Source organism: Fukomys damarensis, unplaced genomic scaffold, assembly GCF_012274545.1.
Source record: "Fukomys damarensis isolate Sample0158 unplaced genomic scaffold, DMR_v1.0_HiC HiC_scaffold_39, whole genome shotgun sequence".
NCBI classification, from domain to species: domain Eukaryota; kingdom Metazoa; phylum Chordata; class Mammalia; order Rodentia; family Bathyergidae; genus Fukomys; species Fukomys damarensis.
In genome coordinates, this window is record NW_022900951.1 from 126953253 (window position 1) to 126969301 (window position 16049).

Below are 16049 nucleotides of genomic sequence, written 5' to 3' on the forward strand. Positions count from 1 at the left end.
GCGGCCGCGTGTTCAAGAGGCGCTCGGCGCTGCAGAAGCATCAGCCCACCCACCGCGAGTAGGGCCACCCCGGGGTCAAAGGAGAGGAGCGCTTCGGTAGGTAGCAATTAGCTATGGGATCCTCCTCCGAGAGGCTGAACGATTTCTACTGCCACCAGCAATTTCTAAGTGTCCATGCTTCCCATTAGAGAGTAGCTTTGCCCATCTGAGCTGACTTCCGCTAGTTGACCTGGCCTTCGAGGTATTTCAGCCCTCATGCCTTGTATGACAGAGATGTGGCTGGGGCATGCCGGGATGGGAAGGGTGCCCCGAAAGATTTTTGGCCTACTTGGATTTATAAATTTTTAGGGATGTAAATAGAATACTCAAATGTTTTATGGTATTTAATTTATTAATTTAGTTATACATACATATTGTAAATCACATATGATATGATACAGAATAATATATTACTCTAGAAAATACGCCTTTTTGCCACACTCCGTTTTCTGAATAGTTTTAGTCTAACAACCCGTGAATTCAGCAACACGGGAACCCTTTCAGTCACCAGTCTTGGCACATCCGGTCACTTGGATCCGGGCTTTGCAGGGTAGCACTGTGACAATCTTTACATAAGGCTCTCAGCAGAAACTTCCTCCAAAGCCATAAGAACACATTCCTGAAACATTAGGACAGTTGTTTTGTGTGTTTTTTATCAGTCATGTAACTCTGCAATGCAACCACTTAGGGTGGTGCTTTCTCAAATGACCCTTTAAAAGGCTGCTTTTTAAGCATCTCATCCATCTTTTTGAGGTCATATTCCTGGTAAAAATTAATCTAGGTCAAATGTTCTTGCCTCTTTTTTCCCACAATCCAACTCAATCTGGTGACTCTTATACCTACCCAAAATAAACATTATCGGTGGCATTCAGTCTTGTCCTCAAGCAGCACCACTGTGTTCAAAAATGAAGTAGGCAAGAGAGAGGCCCCAAATAAAAGGGTGTCTTCAAGACTCAAGGGTAAGGTGGCACCTCCTTGATGGGAGCAAGAGACTCTCCTGGTACTGGGCCTCGATGGTACCTCTCCAACCCTCCAGTTTATAGCTCTGCCAATCGGGGGGCAGTCCCAGTACCCACCTGCCAAGGCTGTCAGAAGGACAGCAGCACCACCAGCCGGGCGAGAAGGTCATCTGCTGTCATCGTCATAGTTATTGCTGTCATTCTACAGCTCATTAATACCACATCTGGGGATGGATCCCAGACCTCCTGAGCACTAGTGTCATCTTTTTTTCTTGTGACAACCTAAAGAGCACTTCTGTTTTCTTGCATGCAATTATGTGTTCATCTCCTTTGACTGGTTATCAAGTTACCTTTGGATATATTGACTTTATATTGCAGTTCTTTCTAAATCAATTGTGATGTTCTCTTTTCCAATTTTATCGCTTTGCTATTTATAGCGCTTTTTATTACAGTTTTGTTGTGCAAGCTTTTGATTTTTACATATCCCAGTATTGGTTTTGTAGGTCATAACTTTCATTGCTGCAGTACTTAGATATGATGACATTTTCTTCTAGAATTTTAATTACAGATGAAAAGTTGAAACCCTGCCCACCAGAAGGTGAATGCACGAGGTGGGTGGGCCAGAAAGGAATGGGCCCGAGAAACGGGCCCATTCTTCATTCAGATGCAGACTCTGCATGTATCTGTGGACAGCACTTGACTGTCCTAGCCAGCCACTGAGGCACACTAGAGTTACGTCTGCCACGAATTGCGCGGAGCACTCCATGACCGCTCACCAGGACAACCCTGGCCGCCGGCAGCAGGGCTTGGTACACACTGGGTACACACTGGGTCTTGCAGCAGCTGGCCCACCTCCAAGCTCCCGAGAGCCTTGGCAATGGATTCAGTAACTGAGCAGCAGATCCACCCAAGCACACCATCTCCTGGGACACAAGAAGACTCACCTGATTGATCTCCCTCCCAGCAAGTGACTCTGGCATGAGAAAGATCGGTTTGGTGGCCTCTACTTTGGGCAATTAGGGAGCTATTTGCCCACCTGTGCTAGTGTCACCTTCCAAAGCCACACCTAAGATGAGCGACAGAACAGAGTTTTGGAGAGAAGCTCTGTCTCTCTGATGGCCTGTGTGTCATCCTGACAAGCTGGCTGCACCAAGCTGGGACCAGGACTGCAGTAGCCATGCCCGAGGGGGACAGTAAAGCAAGGGTACAGGGAGCAACCAGGCCCTTCTGGTGGCTCTGAAGCATAGAAATAGAAGCTGTCCATCCTGGGGCTGGGCGTCAGTGGTGGCCACCTCCCCCAAGAAGAACAGCAGCAAGGGCTGGCTAGGAAGCCAGCCACGCTGGGCCTGTGGCACTACCTCCCAGCCACTGTGTCCCGGGGTGGAGGTGGGGGGCGTTGGAGGCCAGGGCCTGCAGCAGAAGTGTAGGCACTACCAGGATGGCTTCCCAGGCCCCTTCCCGGGAAGCAGGGTCTGACAGTGATCCCTGTGACCTTGGCCAGAAGGTTCTCCCCAATGGCCCCAAGGCCACCACGGTGGCCCGATGGGACATCTCCATCCTGATCTCCAGGATGGAGAGAAACCAACAGCACCTGTTACATAGCGATTCCCTTTGCTCTGGGCTCTGTTCTTGCGGTGGTTGTGATTCTGTGTGAACTTACTGCTTTCTCTGACCAGTTTTCCCTTTTCAAGCTGTCAGGGCAAGTTTTGTATAGCTGCCATTGGGTAAGGAATGTCGACATGTGCCAGGGCCAAGTCTGAGCACCTTTACCTCGAAGGGTTCTGCCATCTCTTTGACCATTTAGTTGGCCATTTGTCCAGCTGGACATGAAGAATTCCACAGAAGTCTAGATAAGCATTGATTCAGCATATAGCATAGGGCTCACTGCTCCCAGCTGGGCCATGGTACCTGACGTCCCTTCTTGCCCTCCTTGGTACTTTTTTTCTAGTTTTGATTCTATAATTTTCTCTCAAATAAATCCTCGTGTAGAGTTAATACTTTTACTTCACCATTGACGTAGCGGCTTTCCATGGCATTGGCAGTGAAATCCACGCTTTCCAAATGCAATCATTCTGTGGCTTTAACCCGTGTCCCATAGCTTCGCCACTTCACCTTCCGCCTTGGGCACCGAGGAGGTGGATTTCCTTGGATTCTCCAGGTACATTGCTCTGTCTGAGGCAGATGTGAGCAGCCATCCTGCTGTGTTCGTCTGTGCATTTGTGTATCTACCTCATTTCACTTTTCTTTCTAACCACGTGTATTCCTATCGCAAGGGAAATGGAGAGCAGCTGGGTTACATGTAATTCTGGCTTTTGATGAAAATATATTCTTTCCTACCACAGTAAGAAAGAAACCCTCCATTGCTCTCCTCATTAGTATTTTGGATATCTGCTGAAATTTTCAAAAGGAAGGAATTGTTTACCACTTTCGCTGCTTCTTGTGTCATACCCTGCTCTTGCATCTCTGGAGTAACCCTCACCTGGTCACGTCTTTCTCCTGCGGTATCTGTATTCCGCACACTTGGTTTTGTGCCTGCAGTGGTAAGGCACAGCATCTGCCCTGCCCGCATCCCGGGGCTGTGGCTCTGTTGCATACCATGTGACTCACCACCCCCCTTCTAGGCTGCATTCATTAAAACAGAACTGAACGCCCAACCCAAGGGCACCAGCAGTCCACAGAGCTGGCCGGAGACCATGGACTGCGCCTTTCAAGTCTGAGGAAAGCAAACAAGGAAACCAGCATTTGCAGTTGGATCACAAAGAAGGCCATGCACATACTATGTAGAAGAGTTGCCCCTGTGGGCAGCACCAAGTTGAAGATCCGTGGTCTTTCCTGGACTGACCAATGTGCCTCCCTCCCAGCACACCAAGGGAGGCCTGACTGCGTTGTGTTCTTGGACTGCTGGCAACTGCTTCTTGTCAGTCCATGTGTGCCCCTAGCAAGGACCTGCCCCTTGACTTGAGCCAGTTTAAGTCTCCACTTTTTGCAATTTGTCCACTAGCCAATTACATTTGACCATTTGGCTGCTTTGTGAGAAGAATCGCATTGCTGGCATTCCTTGAGTTCTCCCCAGCCAACATCCCTGGCCCAAGTCCCACCTGACTGTTGTGACACCTGTTTAAATGTGGTACCGTATTCTGTTCACTAGGATGGGTGAAAGTCTATGCCTTCTGTCTCAGTGAGTTTAACCAATGGCTTTCTGTCTGCGTATTGCTCCTTTCCTGAACCAGCATTTCATCATATAATGAGTTGTTCTCAACCCACCCTGTTCTCTATTTTGGAAGTGTTTCGCTGTTTCCAGCCAATTCATCAGATTGGGGAATTGATAATGCCTCTCTTAATAGTATACTTATATCCTATAGTTCTCATTGCATCAGTTTGGATGTTTACTTTCAACACTAGAAATGATCTCTTTAAGCTTGACCCTCATCATTCCCTGCATATCTCTGAGAACAGTAGCTGTGTCCTGCCCTGATCTGTATTTCAGTTGTGGACGCTTTTTTGTTGTCCCTCCCAGATCTCATTCCCTAGTCTCTTTTCTGGCTCTCACTATAATCAGCCTTGCACTAGAGCTGTTTGTGGACTTGGCTTCTCCTCTCTCCCATCCAAACCCTCCCCCACCCATTAGATTGTGAGCTCTTAGAAGACAGGGGTGACCCTCATGTCTGATCCCCTACCAAATCTAGCACAGTGCCTTGCATCGAGTAGATTTCAATAAATATATGTTAAATGGCATTGGTCTTCCTTGGCTTATTTTGTCAAAGCTTGGTTTATCGCTTCTTCCCTGGGTCCTTTCTCCACACCATGGAGCTCTGCACAAGGAAAGCCACCAGCTTGTGGGGGTCCCAGTGCTGTCTCGGTCCCTGCTGGGATTGACTAGGTCAGCCTGAGGAGGCACCCTGGTGGGGGAGGGGTTGCCGGGAGCTCTGAGCTGTTCCATTCATCCAGCCCGTGCCTGGCCCCATTTCTGCTAGGACTCCCTGGTTTGAATGCTAGACAAAAGCAGAAGATAAGGCCAGGATTTCTGCTACTGTCTCAGGGAGCAGGAAAGAGTGATGGGGGGTGAGGGTGTCCGTCCTCCCCGTGGCCGGTGGCTGGCCCTCTTTCTGGTGAACAGTGACCCTTCCAGATGCAAACAGGGTTCACTGGCGATGACAGCTGCCCTGCTGTGGAGGGACAAGCACAGAGTAGGCTCCAGAGTGGGAGGCCCGAGGCAAAGGTCAACAGAAGGTAGCACCATCCCCTGCCAGCTGTCTCCCTGGCTTCTGGCGGGAACCCAGACAGGGCCTGTGTCATCTTTCCTCTAGTGTCTCCTGCTCATACTGCTGTCAACTCCCCTAGCCCGGTACAGCTGCAGGCAGGTGGCAGGATGCCTGACCCCTGTGACTGGGCAGCTGCCTTCCAAAGCCCCTGCCCTGGCCTGGCCATCTCTTCCAAGCCATTGGGGAAGAGCCTTCTGTCTGCTTTACTGGCTCCATGGTGTGCTCTTTTGCTGACACTCCCATCTGCATGCCCTTACGGTCCAGGTGAGCCTGGGACTCCTCAGTGGGGGCCTTGTGGGCCTCAGTGAGGCTGTTAAGAACATCCTTGCCCTTCTCCCTGTGCCCCTGCCTTCCGGAGCCTGGTCACTTCCCCGGTGACTCCTTGATAGAACAAACAAGAAGGCATCTGATGGAGCAAGGCTGTGATTTTTGACTCTGCCTCCAACTGGAACATTCAGGCATCCAAACTGACTGCAAAGACTGCAGACCCCTGGCAGTCTTCAGCTTGCTACCCTGGTCCTGGCTTAGTCACTCCCTCATCGCTGAGACACAGAACCCGACACCCACAACTCGGAGGAGAGCTTTATCTTGGCTCACGTTTCAGCCCAGAGACTACTGGCTCCAAGGCAGCACAGCATGGCAAAGGGGAGCTGCTCACTGCCTGGTGGACAGGAAGCAGAGAAGGAAGGGAGGGGCAGGGAGGGAGATAGCCCCTTCCAGGCCAACACTCCCGTGACCGCCTCTTCTGACCAGACCCTGCCTCCTAACAGCAGTTCAGCGGAGCCCCCAGGATCCCATCATCTCCCAAATCCCAGCCTATGAGCACATGAGGCCCCTGGGACACATCTGCTATAAAACACAGCAGCTCAAGCTCCCATCCCGTCCCGTCACACCCTCTGGCCCCAGCACATTGCTAGTGAAAGTCCCAGTCCCACCCAGGAGGGGCCACCAGCGCATAGAGAAATGACTTCTGCTCTGATGCTCATTGCATTTTAGCTTCCTCCCCACGGTCCCCTGACCCATCCTGAGGGGTGCAGAGCTGTCTCGGGCCACCTTTAGCAGTTCCTCCAACAGTCAGGCATTTATTTCATGTGCCGACCTGAGATACTGGGTCAAAATGCATTTCCTTCCAAAGCTGGCCACAGAGTAACACTGCTCTGGGTTTCTTCCTAAGCAAAATAGGTCAGAAAAAATCCCTCGGCTTCCTCACCCCTAATCCCTTTTCTGATCTTTTACTCAACACACATTTATTGAGCACCTGCTGTGGTGGTCTTAGGCAAAAACAAATGTCAAGGTCCCTGCCCTCAAGAGGGAAACAGACATGGACCCAAGATGTCACCACAAGCGGGACCTGCGAGAAACCTCCACCAAGCTGCACTCCTAGGATTTCTACACTTTAGTGGGTGCGGTTTACATTTCCAACTAAAAGAAGCTGCAGGGTCAAACAAACATGCACAGTGTCTGCCCACCAGCGCCCCCGTCTCTGCCTGCAGGCTCTGCAGCGTGCAGTCCCTCTCTGGCACCTCTCCATCCCCTCCCTGCCCCTGACTCTGCCCACCTCCCTGTGCCCCTGGCCTCTGCTTTGCCCACCACAGTTCTTGGTCCACCTGCCACCAGCTTGCTCTTCCCTCTGGAGGTGGCTCCAGGGCTGGCCCTGGCTGTGTACCAGAGCTGCTCACTGCCCAGTGGGCCACCGGTGCTCCAAGAGCCCCTCAGTGACAAGCTGTGTCACTTCCACAGGTGGGGCCCAGACTCAGCTACTTCACAATTAGGAGCTGGGATTGGAGTTCTCAGTCCTTCTGTGTTCTGTGTCCCAGCTCCTAGCACAGGCCAACTTCACCAGAGGTTCAGACCTTCTCTTCCCTACTGCAAATTCTGCAGAATCCTGAGCTCCTGCCACAGGGCTCCCTCTACCCACAAATGCCTCTTTTCACTGCTGTGCCTTCTCGAGACTTGGTGCCTCCAGGTGTCTCCTCCCCACCCTCCCAGTTTTGTCCACCTGCCAGCTTCCCCTCCCTGTGCCCCAGGGCAGCCAGGGAAGTGTCCTTGGGGGGTGTGCGGGACAGGACAGGTGATGCAGCCCTCGCCGACCCCCCCTCAGCCCGGCCCCATTCCCCCCAGAGGGAAGCCATGGAGATGACCGATCAGATCGTCCACTGGGTGTGGGAGGACCCGTTGGGGCTGGGCCGGCCCCAGCTCGCGGGAACCCCAGCTGCTGAGCCCATGGCGGTGTCCATGATGCTGCTGAGTCTCGTGGAGCAGCTGGGGGACGAGGACGAGGTGCTGATACGCTGAGCTGGGGGACTGGTGCACCTGGAGGATTCTTCAGCACGTCCAGGTTAGGGGCGCGGAGGCCTTCTCTGCTCATGCCACTGGGCCTGGAGCTTCATAGAGCCTGAGACCAGGGTGCTTGGGAGACGAGGACTCCCCCAAAGCCCTTGGGAAAGGGCGCACGGTGGCGGAGCAGGGCTGGAGGGAGGAGGCTGAGGTCTGGGCAGCTCCTAAGGGCAGGAAGCCTGGACCTGTGCCCCCCTCCAGGAAGCTACTGACAGAAAGGGAGGCCAGTTCCTGGTGGCAGGTGGCAGATGGGTGCAGGGCTGGTGAAGACTCAGTATTGGCTTGGAAGCTCCTGCTATGGTGTGAACACATGGTTTGTTCTGACCAAATCTGATGTGGAGCTTCAGCCCTGATGTAGCAGTGTCTGGGTCATGGCAGCAGAAGGCTTCTGCGTGGCCTCATGCCTTCCTCCCAGGAATGCCTTGGCAGTCCTAGGATGGATCATTTACTAAAAATTCACCTTCTTCCCCATGGACTCCTTGCCATTCCATGTTCTGCCATGAGTTGAAGCAGCACAAGGACCTCAACAGATGTGGGTGCCCTATCTTGAACTTCCTGACTCCAGAACTGTGAGCCGAAATACACCTCTTTTCTTTATCCGTTACCCAGTCTCAGGTATTTTGTAATAGCCATAAAAATCGGGCTAAGACAATCCCCACACCCAGAAGCTGTTCTGCAGGCTTGGTGGACGGATGGGAGGAGCTGAATGACTGGGAGCTAGTGACCTTGAACCTCGAGAAGTCCCACATCACCAAGTCAACTTTGGAAGAGCATTGAAGTCACCTTTGTCCAACACCAAAGGCAAAGCCCAAAGGATAACTAATAATATTAATAATTTTGCCATTTATCCCCAAACATAGCTGTGATTATAATCTCAGTACCATTTTCATACTTTAACTTTCAGAGTAGGCCCACAGTTGGCCTTGAGGTCTCTTCCCAGCCGTTGCTGAATTATTCCCAAGGCTGTCTGATGCCAGTGCCCCCAGGGAGTAGATGGGCTGCAAAAAGGAAATTTGTACCTAAGATTAAAGTTTGCTCAAATCTCAAAAACCCCATACCTTTAACTACTGAAAATAGTGGGCATCTAGAGCAGTCCTTGGGATAAGATTCCCTTTCAGGTTTTTGGTAATTGCTTTCCTGAAGCTTTTCAGAAAGCCTGCTTTGTAGCTTGTTTAGTTGTGATTTTAAAAAAGTTGTTTTGAGAACTCTTTTTCCCTAACACTTTATTGTTTTATTTATATTTTCTTTATTATTGTTGGAATCAAGGGTGGTTTCCTAAAGACACAACTGCATATAGTTTTAGAGCTTTTCCTCCTGAACAATCTGCTTTCTTTCTTTCTTGCAGATGAGAATTCCCCCTGGGACTTTTTCTGAAACTACTGATGACCTAAATGAAGTCACACAACTAAATATATTCAATTCCATTCTTAAAGTTCCTTTATTTAATGCCACAGATGCTACTCTGCCGAACCATTGAATGAGATAATTATTCTGTATTGTATTCTTATTTAAAAATTATGAACATTCTTCATGTTGTATTATTTTTAAGTTTATTTTTAACCACACAAGCAAAACAGAAACACAACCTCATTTTAAGATATTTAACAAATATGACAAAATCAAAGACCCTTTTAACCATCCTTCAGACCCTCCCAATCCTCCCTTTTCCAGGATTTGTCCTGACATTTCCTGTACATTCACAAGCCTATATACAACAGAGGATGACCGCACTCTGTGTTTATCCTGCACCTCACTTTCTTCACCTAACTAAGCACACCTGAGAGAAGGCTCTGAACTACAGCTCAGCGCTGCAGAGTAGTGAGGTTGGTTGGCATTTTTGGGATTTTGCTAACACAAACAGCACTGCACATACAGCCTCGCCTCAGTCTCTGGCGTACAGGTGTGAGCTATCAGACACATGTTGAGTTAGATAGGGCAAAGCTGGGTGGCTTCAACAAAGAGGCCTGCAATAATGCTGTGGCTTATAGGAAACTGTTTTGTCTGCAGTTCTGGGGAAGGAACCCAGGCCTTACACATGGTAGGCGAGTCTTCTACCACTGCACTACTTTTAGTCATGTTCTTGTTTCTGAGACACTATACACAACACCCATGACCTAAGGGAGGAGAGCTTTATTTTGGCTCATAATTACAATCCAGTTGGCTGGCTCTAAGGCAGGATGGCATAGTGGAAGAGGAAAGCTGTTCACCTCAAGGCAGCGAGGAAGCAAGTATAAAGGAGGAGCCAGGGAAGAAGACACACTCGTCCAGTTCATGCTCCCAGTGACTGCCTCCCAAGCTCTAATTCCTCAGAGGACCAATCCACTGATGAGTACAGCCCCCCAGTGATCCAGTCACTGCCCCAAAGCCGTGCCAATGATCACATGAGGCTTTGAGGGGACATCTGGATATAAACCCTAACAGCTACATCCACCACTCAGGCTTAGGGAAAATTGAAGAGTTTCTCACTCACATATGGCTGAGCTGAGCAGCCCCTGGTCATCTATGATCAAAGATCAGTTCATTTCTTACTAATTCATGAAACATAGGTAAAGTTAACAAGTTATGGTGACTATGAAGGCTTCAAATCACTTCCTTTCCACATCTCTACTGCCCTGATGTTGGAGTACTAATGACCAGCTGTGGCTGCACAATCATCCCAGGACCCTGTTACTGCTACCACATTGTTACAGTCCTCATCACTAAAACCACCTCGCTTGGTCCTACCTAACTCAGTATCTGGAGTAAGACCGTGCCTACAGTGCTGTTTGCATTAGCAAAACGCTGAGAATGCCCGGATGTTGGCCAAGACAGGGAAGATTTAATAAACCCCCGTGTCCATGCTCTGAAATTCCATGCTGTAGTTCAGAGCTTTCTTCCAGGCGTGCTTTGAAATACAAAAAGAAGAAGGGTGCAAGTCCAAGGCAAGCACTTGGCCTCCAAGCAGATGAGGCAGAAAGAAGACCGACATATCACCACTTCTCACATTCCACGGATGAGCTCTTCTTCCCATGGCACCTACTACCCTGATGAATTCCAGGAGAATTGTCTAGCTGAGCATCCCAGTGTCAGGGGAAGCAGCTCCCAGGAAGGGGAGGCAATGAACCATGTCTTTCTTGCATACTAAGAAGGTGTATGTACTCGGTTCAAAGGACATGGGCATTTTAAAAATAGATACTATCAACTTTCTCTCCAAAAGAGCCTACACCAAATATCTACAAGAGTTCCCATGGCTTCCCAACCTTAGACAACCCCAATGGAGAAAAATAGGCACTTCCTTCTTATCATTTGCTTCTCTGATTGCTAGTATGGTCAAGTTGAGCACCTTTTCAAATGTTTATAGGCTCTTCATTCCAGAGGTCTCCTCTATGAACTACTTGATGCATATTCTTTCCTACTGACTGTAGTTCTTTTTTATGCTTAGTAGTACTCCTCAGTCTGTTTTACATGCTGCAAATACTTTCTACAACACTGTTATTTTTAACTTAGTTTGTGGTGCTTTTTAAAATTGTTTTAAATTTTTATTTTAATGTAATACAAATAGAAATGTGAAATAGGAAGAAAAGGGCTAAAGGTGTAGGTAAAGTGGGAAGGGTAGGGGAAAGGTAATAAGGGAAAAGAAAAAAAACATGAGAAAATGGAAAAATGAAATAAAGTGTTTGTAAACGTGGAGGGGAGGAGGGGGTGAAGGGAGGGCAGGGACAAGGGAAAAAAATGAGAACAAAGACCACCTGTCATGTAGAGGTACAAGATCCCAATAATGAATGTAACTGTACTGTATACCTAAAATGTACCAATAAACTCAATGAGGAAATAATTAAAATTTAAAAAACATTTTAATAGAAATATATAATTTTTTAAAAAAATTTACTTCTAGCTATTTTATCTTTTTGGTTCAATTGATTATTTTATTTTATCATGCTTTTTTAGCTTTTTGCTTGTCTAAATCTACACAAACAGCTTACTAAATTCTCCTGTTTTGGTAATCCTTTTTTGGTAATTCTCTTGAGCTTTCCAGATACAGAGACACATTGTCTTCAAACAGTTGTCACTTAAACTCATTTGTGTTGCTCAAACTTTTCAAATTATGAAGTCTGGCCCAGGTGTAGAACTATGTTCATCATATCTACTTCCTGGGCCTTTCTGTACTTTGTAGCTCTACACCTATAAAGTGAATGCACTCACACAACCAAGCCCCCTTCAAGAGCTACAGTGCCCCTCCCTAACTTCTACCATAACTGCTTCCTTGTTCTGCATCATCGTTTGCCACTTAAACATCCAGCCATCTATGAATGACATACAGTACAATGTTGTTGTTTCTGAACCTCATATAAATGTAACTGTAACTTTTGTATTCTTTTGCGTCTTGCCTCTTTTATTCTGGTAGAGTATTCCACCATATTACTTTATGTCTGTGTTCATTCTATACCTCCCAGGTGTTTGATTTGTTTGCAACCACCAAATGCAGCAGTACATCATTGTATTAGCTCTGAGGCTGGTGTAAGCGGGTACCACACATGGTGTGCCTTACAACAGTGCAGATTTGCTCTCTCGCAGTCTTAGAAACCTGAAGTGCAAGCCCCACTCCCTCTGAAGGCCCCAGGAAGGAACCTTCTTCACCTCCTCCAGCTGTCAGTGGAGCCAGAGGCACCAGGCATCCTTTTGCTCATGGCCACATCATTCCACGTGCCTATTGTCTGTCTGTCTCTCTCCCCCTGTCTGCCTCTGTTTTATAAAGATACTTGTCATTGATTGGAATTAGGGCCTATTTGGATAACCTGGGATAATCTCATCTCAATACCCTTAACTAATTACATTTACAAAGATCTCTGTTCCAAATAAGGCCACATTCACAGGATCCGGGGGTCAGGACGTGGACGAATCTTTTGAGAGCCCACTATTCAATGCTTCACAAGTGTATACACTGGTGCCCATGTACAAACTCCTCCCCAGAGCTTGACAACTTGACACAGGCATTTCCAGCTCATAGGGCAGTATTCCAATCTTACTACAAGATGCCTTTTTCCAGTGTCCACTCCCATCAGCAGTGGATGAAAGTCCCCAGTCCTGCAGAGCCTTGCCAATTTGGAGCTGTCAGACTTTTCATCTTCTGCCAATCTGGCAAGCGTACAATGGTGTGTAATAGCTCACAGCAGTGTGAACTCAAGGTTCTGTGGAACAAAATGAGGTTGTTTCACATGTTTGTGTGTAGCTTGGGTTTCTTCTTTTGTAAAGTGGTGTTTATTCAAGTCTTTGACCCATTTTCTGCAGCGTCATTGGTCTTTGTCTTTCCTTTTCTTTTTCTATCTTCTAGTTATGGAAAACTTGTGAGTTACATGTGTTTCTCTTCTCTTCTCCAAATCTCCTATTAGGATCTGCCATGTGGCCCACCTAACTGAAACTTAAGGGGAAGGAAATTCTAGGAAATATGTCTCAGGCTAGCTGAGTGGACATTATTGTAAAGCCACCTCCATCTCTTCGTTTAACTCTTCTTAAATTAATCAATTTGCATAGGCCATCTGCTCCTTGTCAGGCAGCTGACTGACACAAATGTGTAACGTGTCTTGTCATTCAATGAAATATTTCCTAATTTCCATGCCACTGTCTTTGAGCCATAAGTTATTTCAACATGCGTTTCCCCATTTCCAGACATGTGAGGATTTTCCTGTTATCGTGCCCAGGACTCCCAGCAACATACCTACAGGGGCCTCTGTCAGGCGTCTCCTCTCTGTGGCAAGGGAGGGCACACACCATGAGGAGCTGTGGGGAATCTCAGCAAGAGGGGGCCAGAAAGAACACAGTGCAAGATATGGACTTCGGTTGAGGCTTTAGGAGACAGATAGAGGAAGCTGGGGTGTGCTCGACGTGCTGTCAGAAAGTGAGCACAGTTCCATGACTGATATCTCCATGGATCATCTCTCTCAGAGGGCAGCCTGGGGTGGCACACAGCAGGAGAGAGTCACCATATCAGCCAGGCAAGGGCAAGGGAGGGGTTGGCATTTTGTGGGATGCACAGTGACCTTGCATTTTATCTACGCTTAGACAAATTATCAAATGGCCTTGCTTTGTCTGATTTTCTCATAGTCTCATGGTAACCTTTTCAGAGGCTGAGATTCTATGAGTTTTTTATGTTCAGTAGAAGAACAGCATGGCCTTGCTATGGATGGCAGGCCAGTACCCAAAGATCAGGGCCTGCTCTGTTTATTTTTCCTTTCTTGGGGGTTTCTAGCTTAATTGCACTGTGACTGTCACAGATTGTGCTATGAAAGATCTTAACTCTTCGAAACGTACTGAAGCCTGCTTGAGTGGCCAGCATATGCTCCTGTGTGCTGAGGGCGATGTGAGTGCAGTGGAGTGTGTTTTCCCAGCAAGTTCCTTAGGTCAGACTGACCACTACTATCTCATCTGCTTGACCTACCGGCCAATTATTGAGAGAGGTGTGTTAAAACCTTCGTGGGAAGTAGCTCTGTTAAAAACTAATGAACCAGGGTGTAAGGGGGCATGGGATAAAATACAATTTATTAAAATTTTAAAAATGTAAAAAAAAATTAAAATCGAACCCACATCAGACCAACCCTCTGGATTCAACTGCCAATTCACAGGAAATATGGAGCTCAGGGGAACTGAAACTCTCTCACGAGGCTGCAGCCATCAACGTCCTGACAGTGGGGAAGTCTACAGTATGCAGAATATTGTGTCCGACGAATCAATGGCAAGAAGAAAAATGAGATAGAGGGAAAACCTACAAACTAAGACACTTAAAAACATCAATCAGCCAGGTGTGATGGAATATACCTATAATCCCAGCACTTGAGAAGCTGAGGCAGGAGTGTTGACCCAAATTCAAGGCCAGCCTAGACTACATAGTGAAATCCTGTATTAAAAAGATAGATAGATTGATTAATTGATTGATAGGTGATAGATAGATAGATAGGCAGATGAGAGGTCAAGATGTGGACCTCTAGTGGCTTCTGATTCAAATTGTAAAGAAAAAATTTGACAATGGAGAATGTCAACACTAACTAGCTATTTGACAATATTAAAAGAATTATTCATGCCTCTAATCTCAACACTGAGGAAGCCGAGGCAGTGGGATTACAAGTTTGAGCCCAGCCAGAGCAATTTAACAAGACTCTTTCCCAAAATAAAAAAAAAATTTTAAAGGGCTGGGGTGGACCTAGGTTCAATCCTCAGAGAAAGAGAGAGAGAGAGAGAGAGAGGGCAAAGAAAGAAGGGAGGAGGGGAGGGAAAGAGTGGGAGGGAGAAGAGAATTGTTAATTCTTGTTTATAATGGCATTGTAGATATAATAACGAGTATATTTTAGAGGTATACACAATTTATTTTAAATAATACGATGTCTGGAATTCACTTTAAAATAGTTCAGGAAATTCTGGGAATGTGGCAGTGGCAAAACTTTCTGATCTCTCCAGATCCTCACATGAAACAAAACCGGATGGCAAAACCATCTATAAACCCAGGCGAAAGGTCTTCTCCCTGGCTCCCAGAATCTCAGTGGGTGGGCACAAGCCACCACCAGCCACGAGCCCTGCACACGAGGCAGGTGTGCATCAAAACCAGCAGCCATCATATTTTTGATCAACACAAGGAAACAACCCAAAAGGCAGATGGGTGAAGTTAAAAAAGCTATCCTGCAGCATGCCTCCTTATAGAAGTTGAAGAAAATTTTCACATGAAAACTATCAAAGAAAATCCATATCTTGTTTTATAACAGAAGCCACTGTTTAAAAAATAACTAAATAAAGAACAGAATCATATCTGTAAAGTGGAGAGATAAATCCTTGAAACCAAGATAAATGGGAATTGCTATTTCAAAAACAAGCTGAAGAAATTAAGAATGTAGTACATGGAAGAAAACCATAAATCAGAATTAGAGAACTCAGAATTTATGTTATAAGACTAATGAATATTTTATCATCCCTTGGCTTTCTAAAATATTTTAGATGTTTCTAAAATTTTTATTAACACACATTAATTGTACATAATAATGTGGCACTGTGTGGTATTTTTAGACATAAAATTTGTACAAGTCAGAAGTGAAAACTGGAAAGAACGGAAACAATAACAAAAACACAACAGATAATGCACTAAAAGACCTAAAACATGAAAATGATGATGAGATAAAAGAATTTGAAACAAAACAGATCAGCAGAGGAGATCAAACAAATGAGTGATACGTGGTCTTGAAGAGAAAACCCAAAGCGAGGCAACCAAACAAATACTAAAGTTACGATTGGAATGGGACAGCTCAGTACTGGCTCAAGCGACCAGCTTCCAGCCATTCTAGTCAGCTTACTGGACTTAAGTACAAAGAGGGAAAATACCTTTGGGGCATTTATGAAAAGAAGAGCAAGTGAAAGCTAAGAGAAAGCTAAGAGAAAGAAAAGTAAATAATCGTGAAACTTTTTTTTTTTTTTTTTTTTTTTTTTTTTTTTG

At 46.7% G+C, this 16049-nt stretch overlaps 1 protein-coding gene across 1 annotated transcript in view; it reads left to right on the forward strand.

Moving 5' to 3' along the window:
- Positions 1-7555, forward strand: part of Znf275 (zinc finger protein 275) — a 19413-nt gene extending 11858 nt beyond the window's left edge. The window contains exons 7-8 of the mRNA XM_033760519.1: positions 6856-7000; positions 7288-7555. Of these exons, the coding sequence (XP_033616410.1) occupies positions 6856-7000; positions 7288-7555 (413 nt within the window). The remainder of the gene's footprint in view (positions 1-6855; positions 7001-7287) is intronic.
- Positions 7556-16049: the final 8494 nt, after the last annotated feature.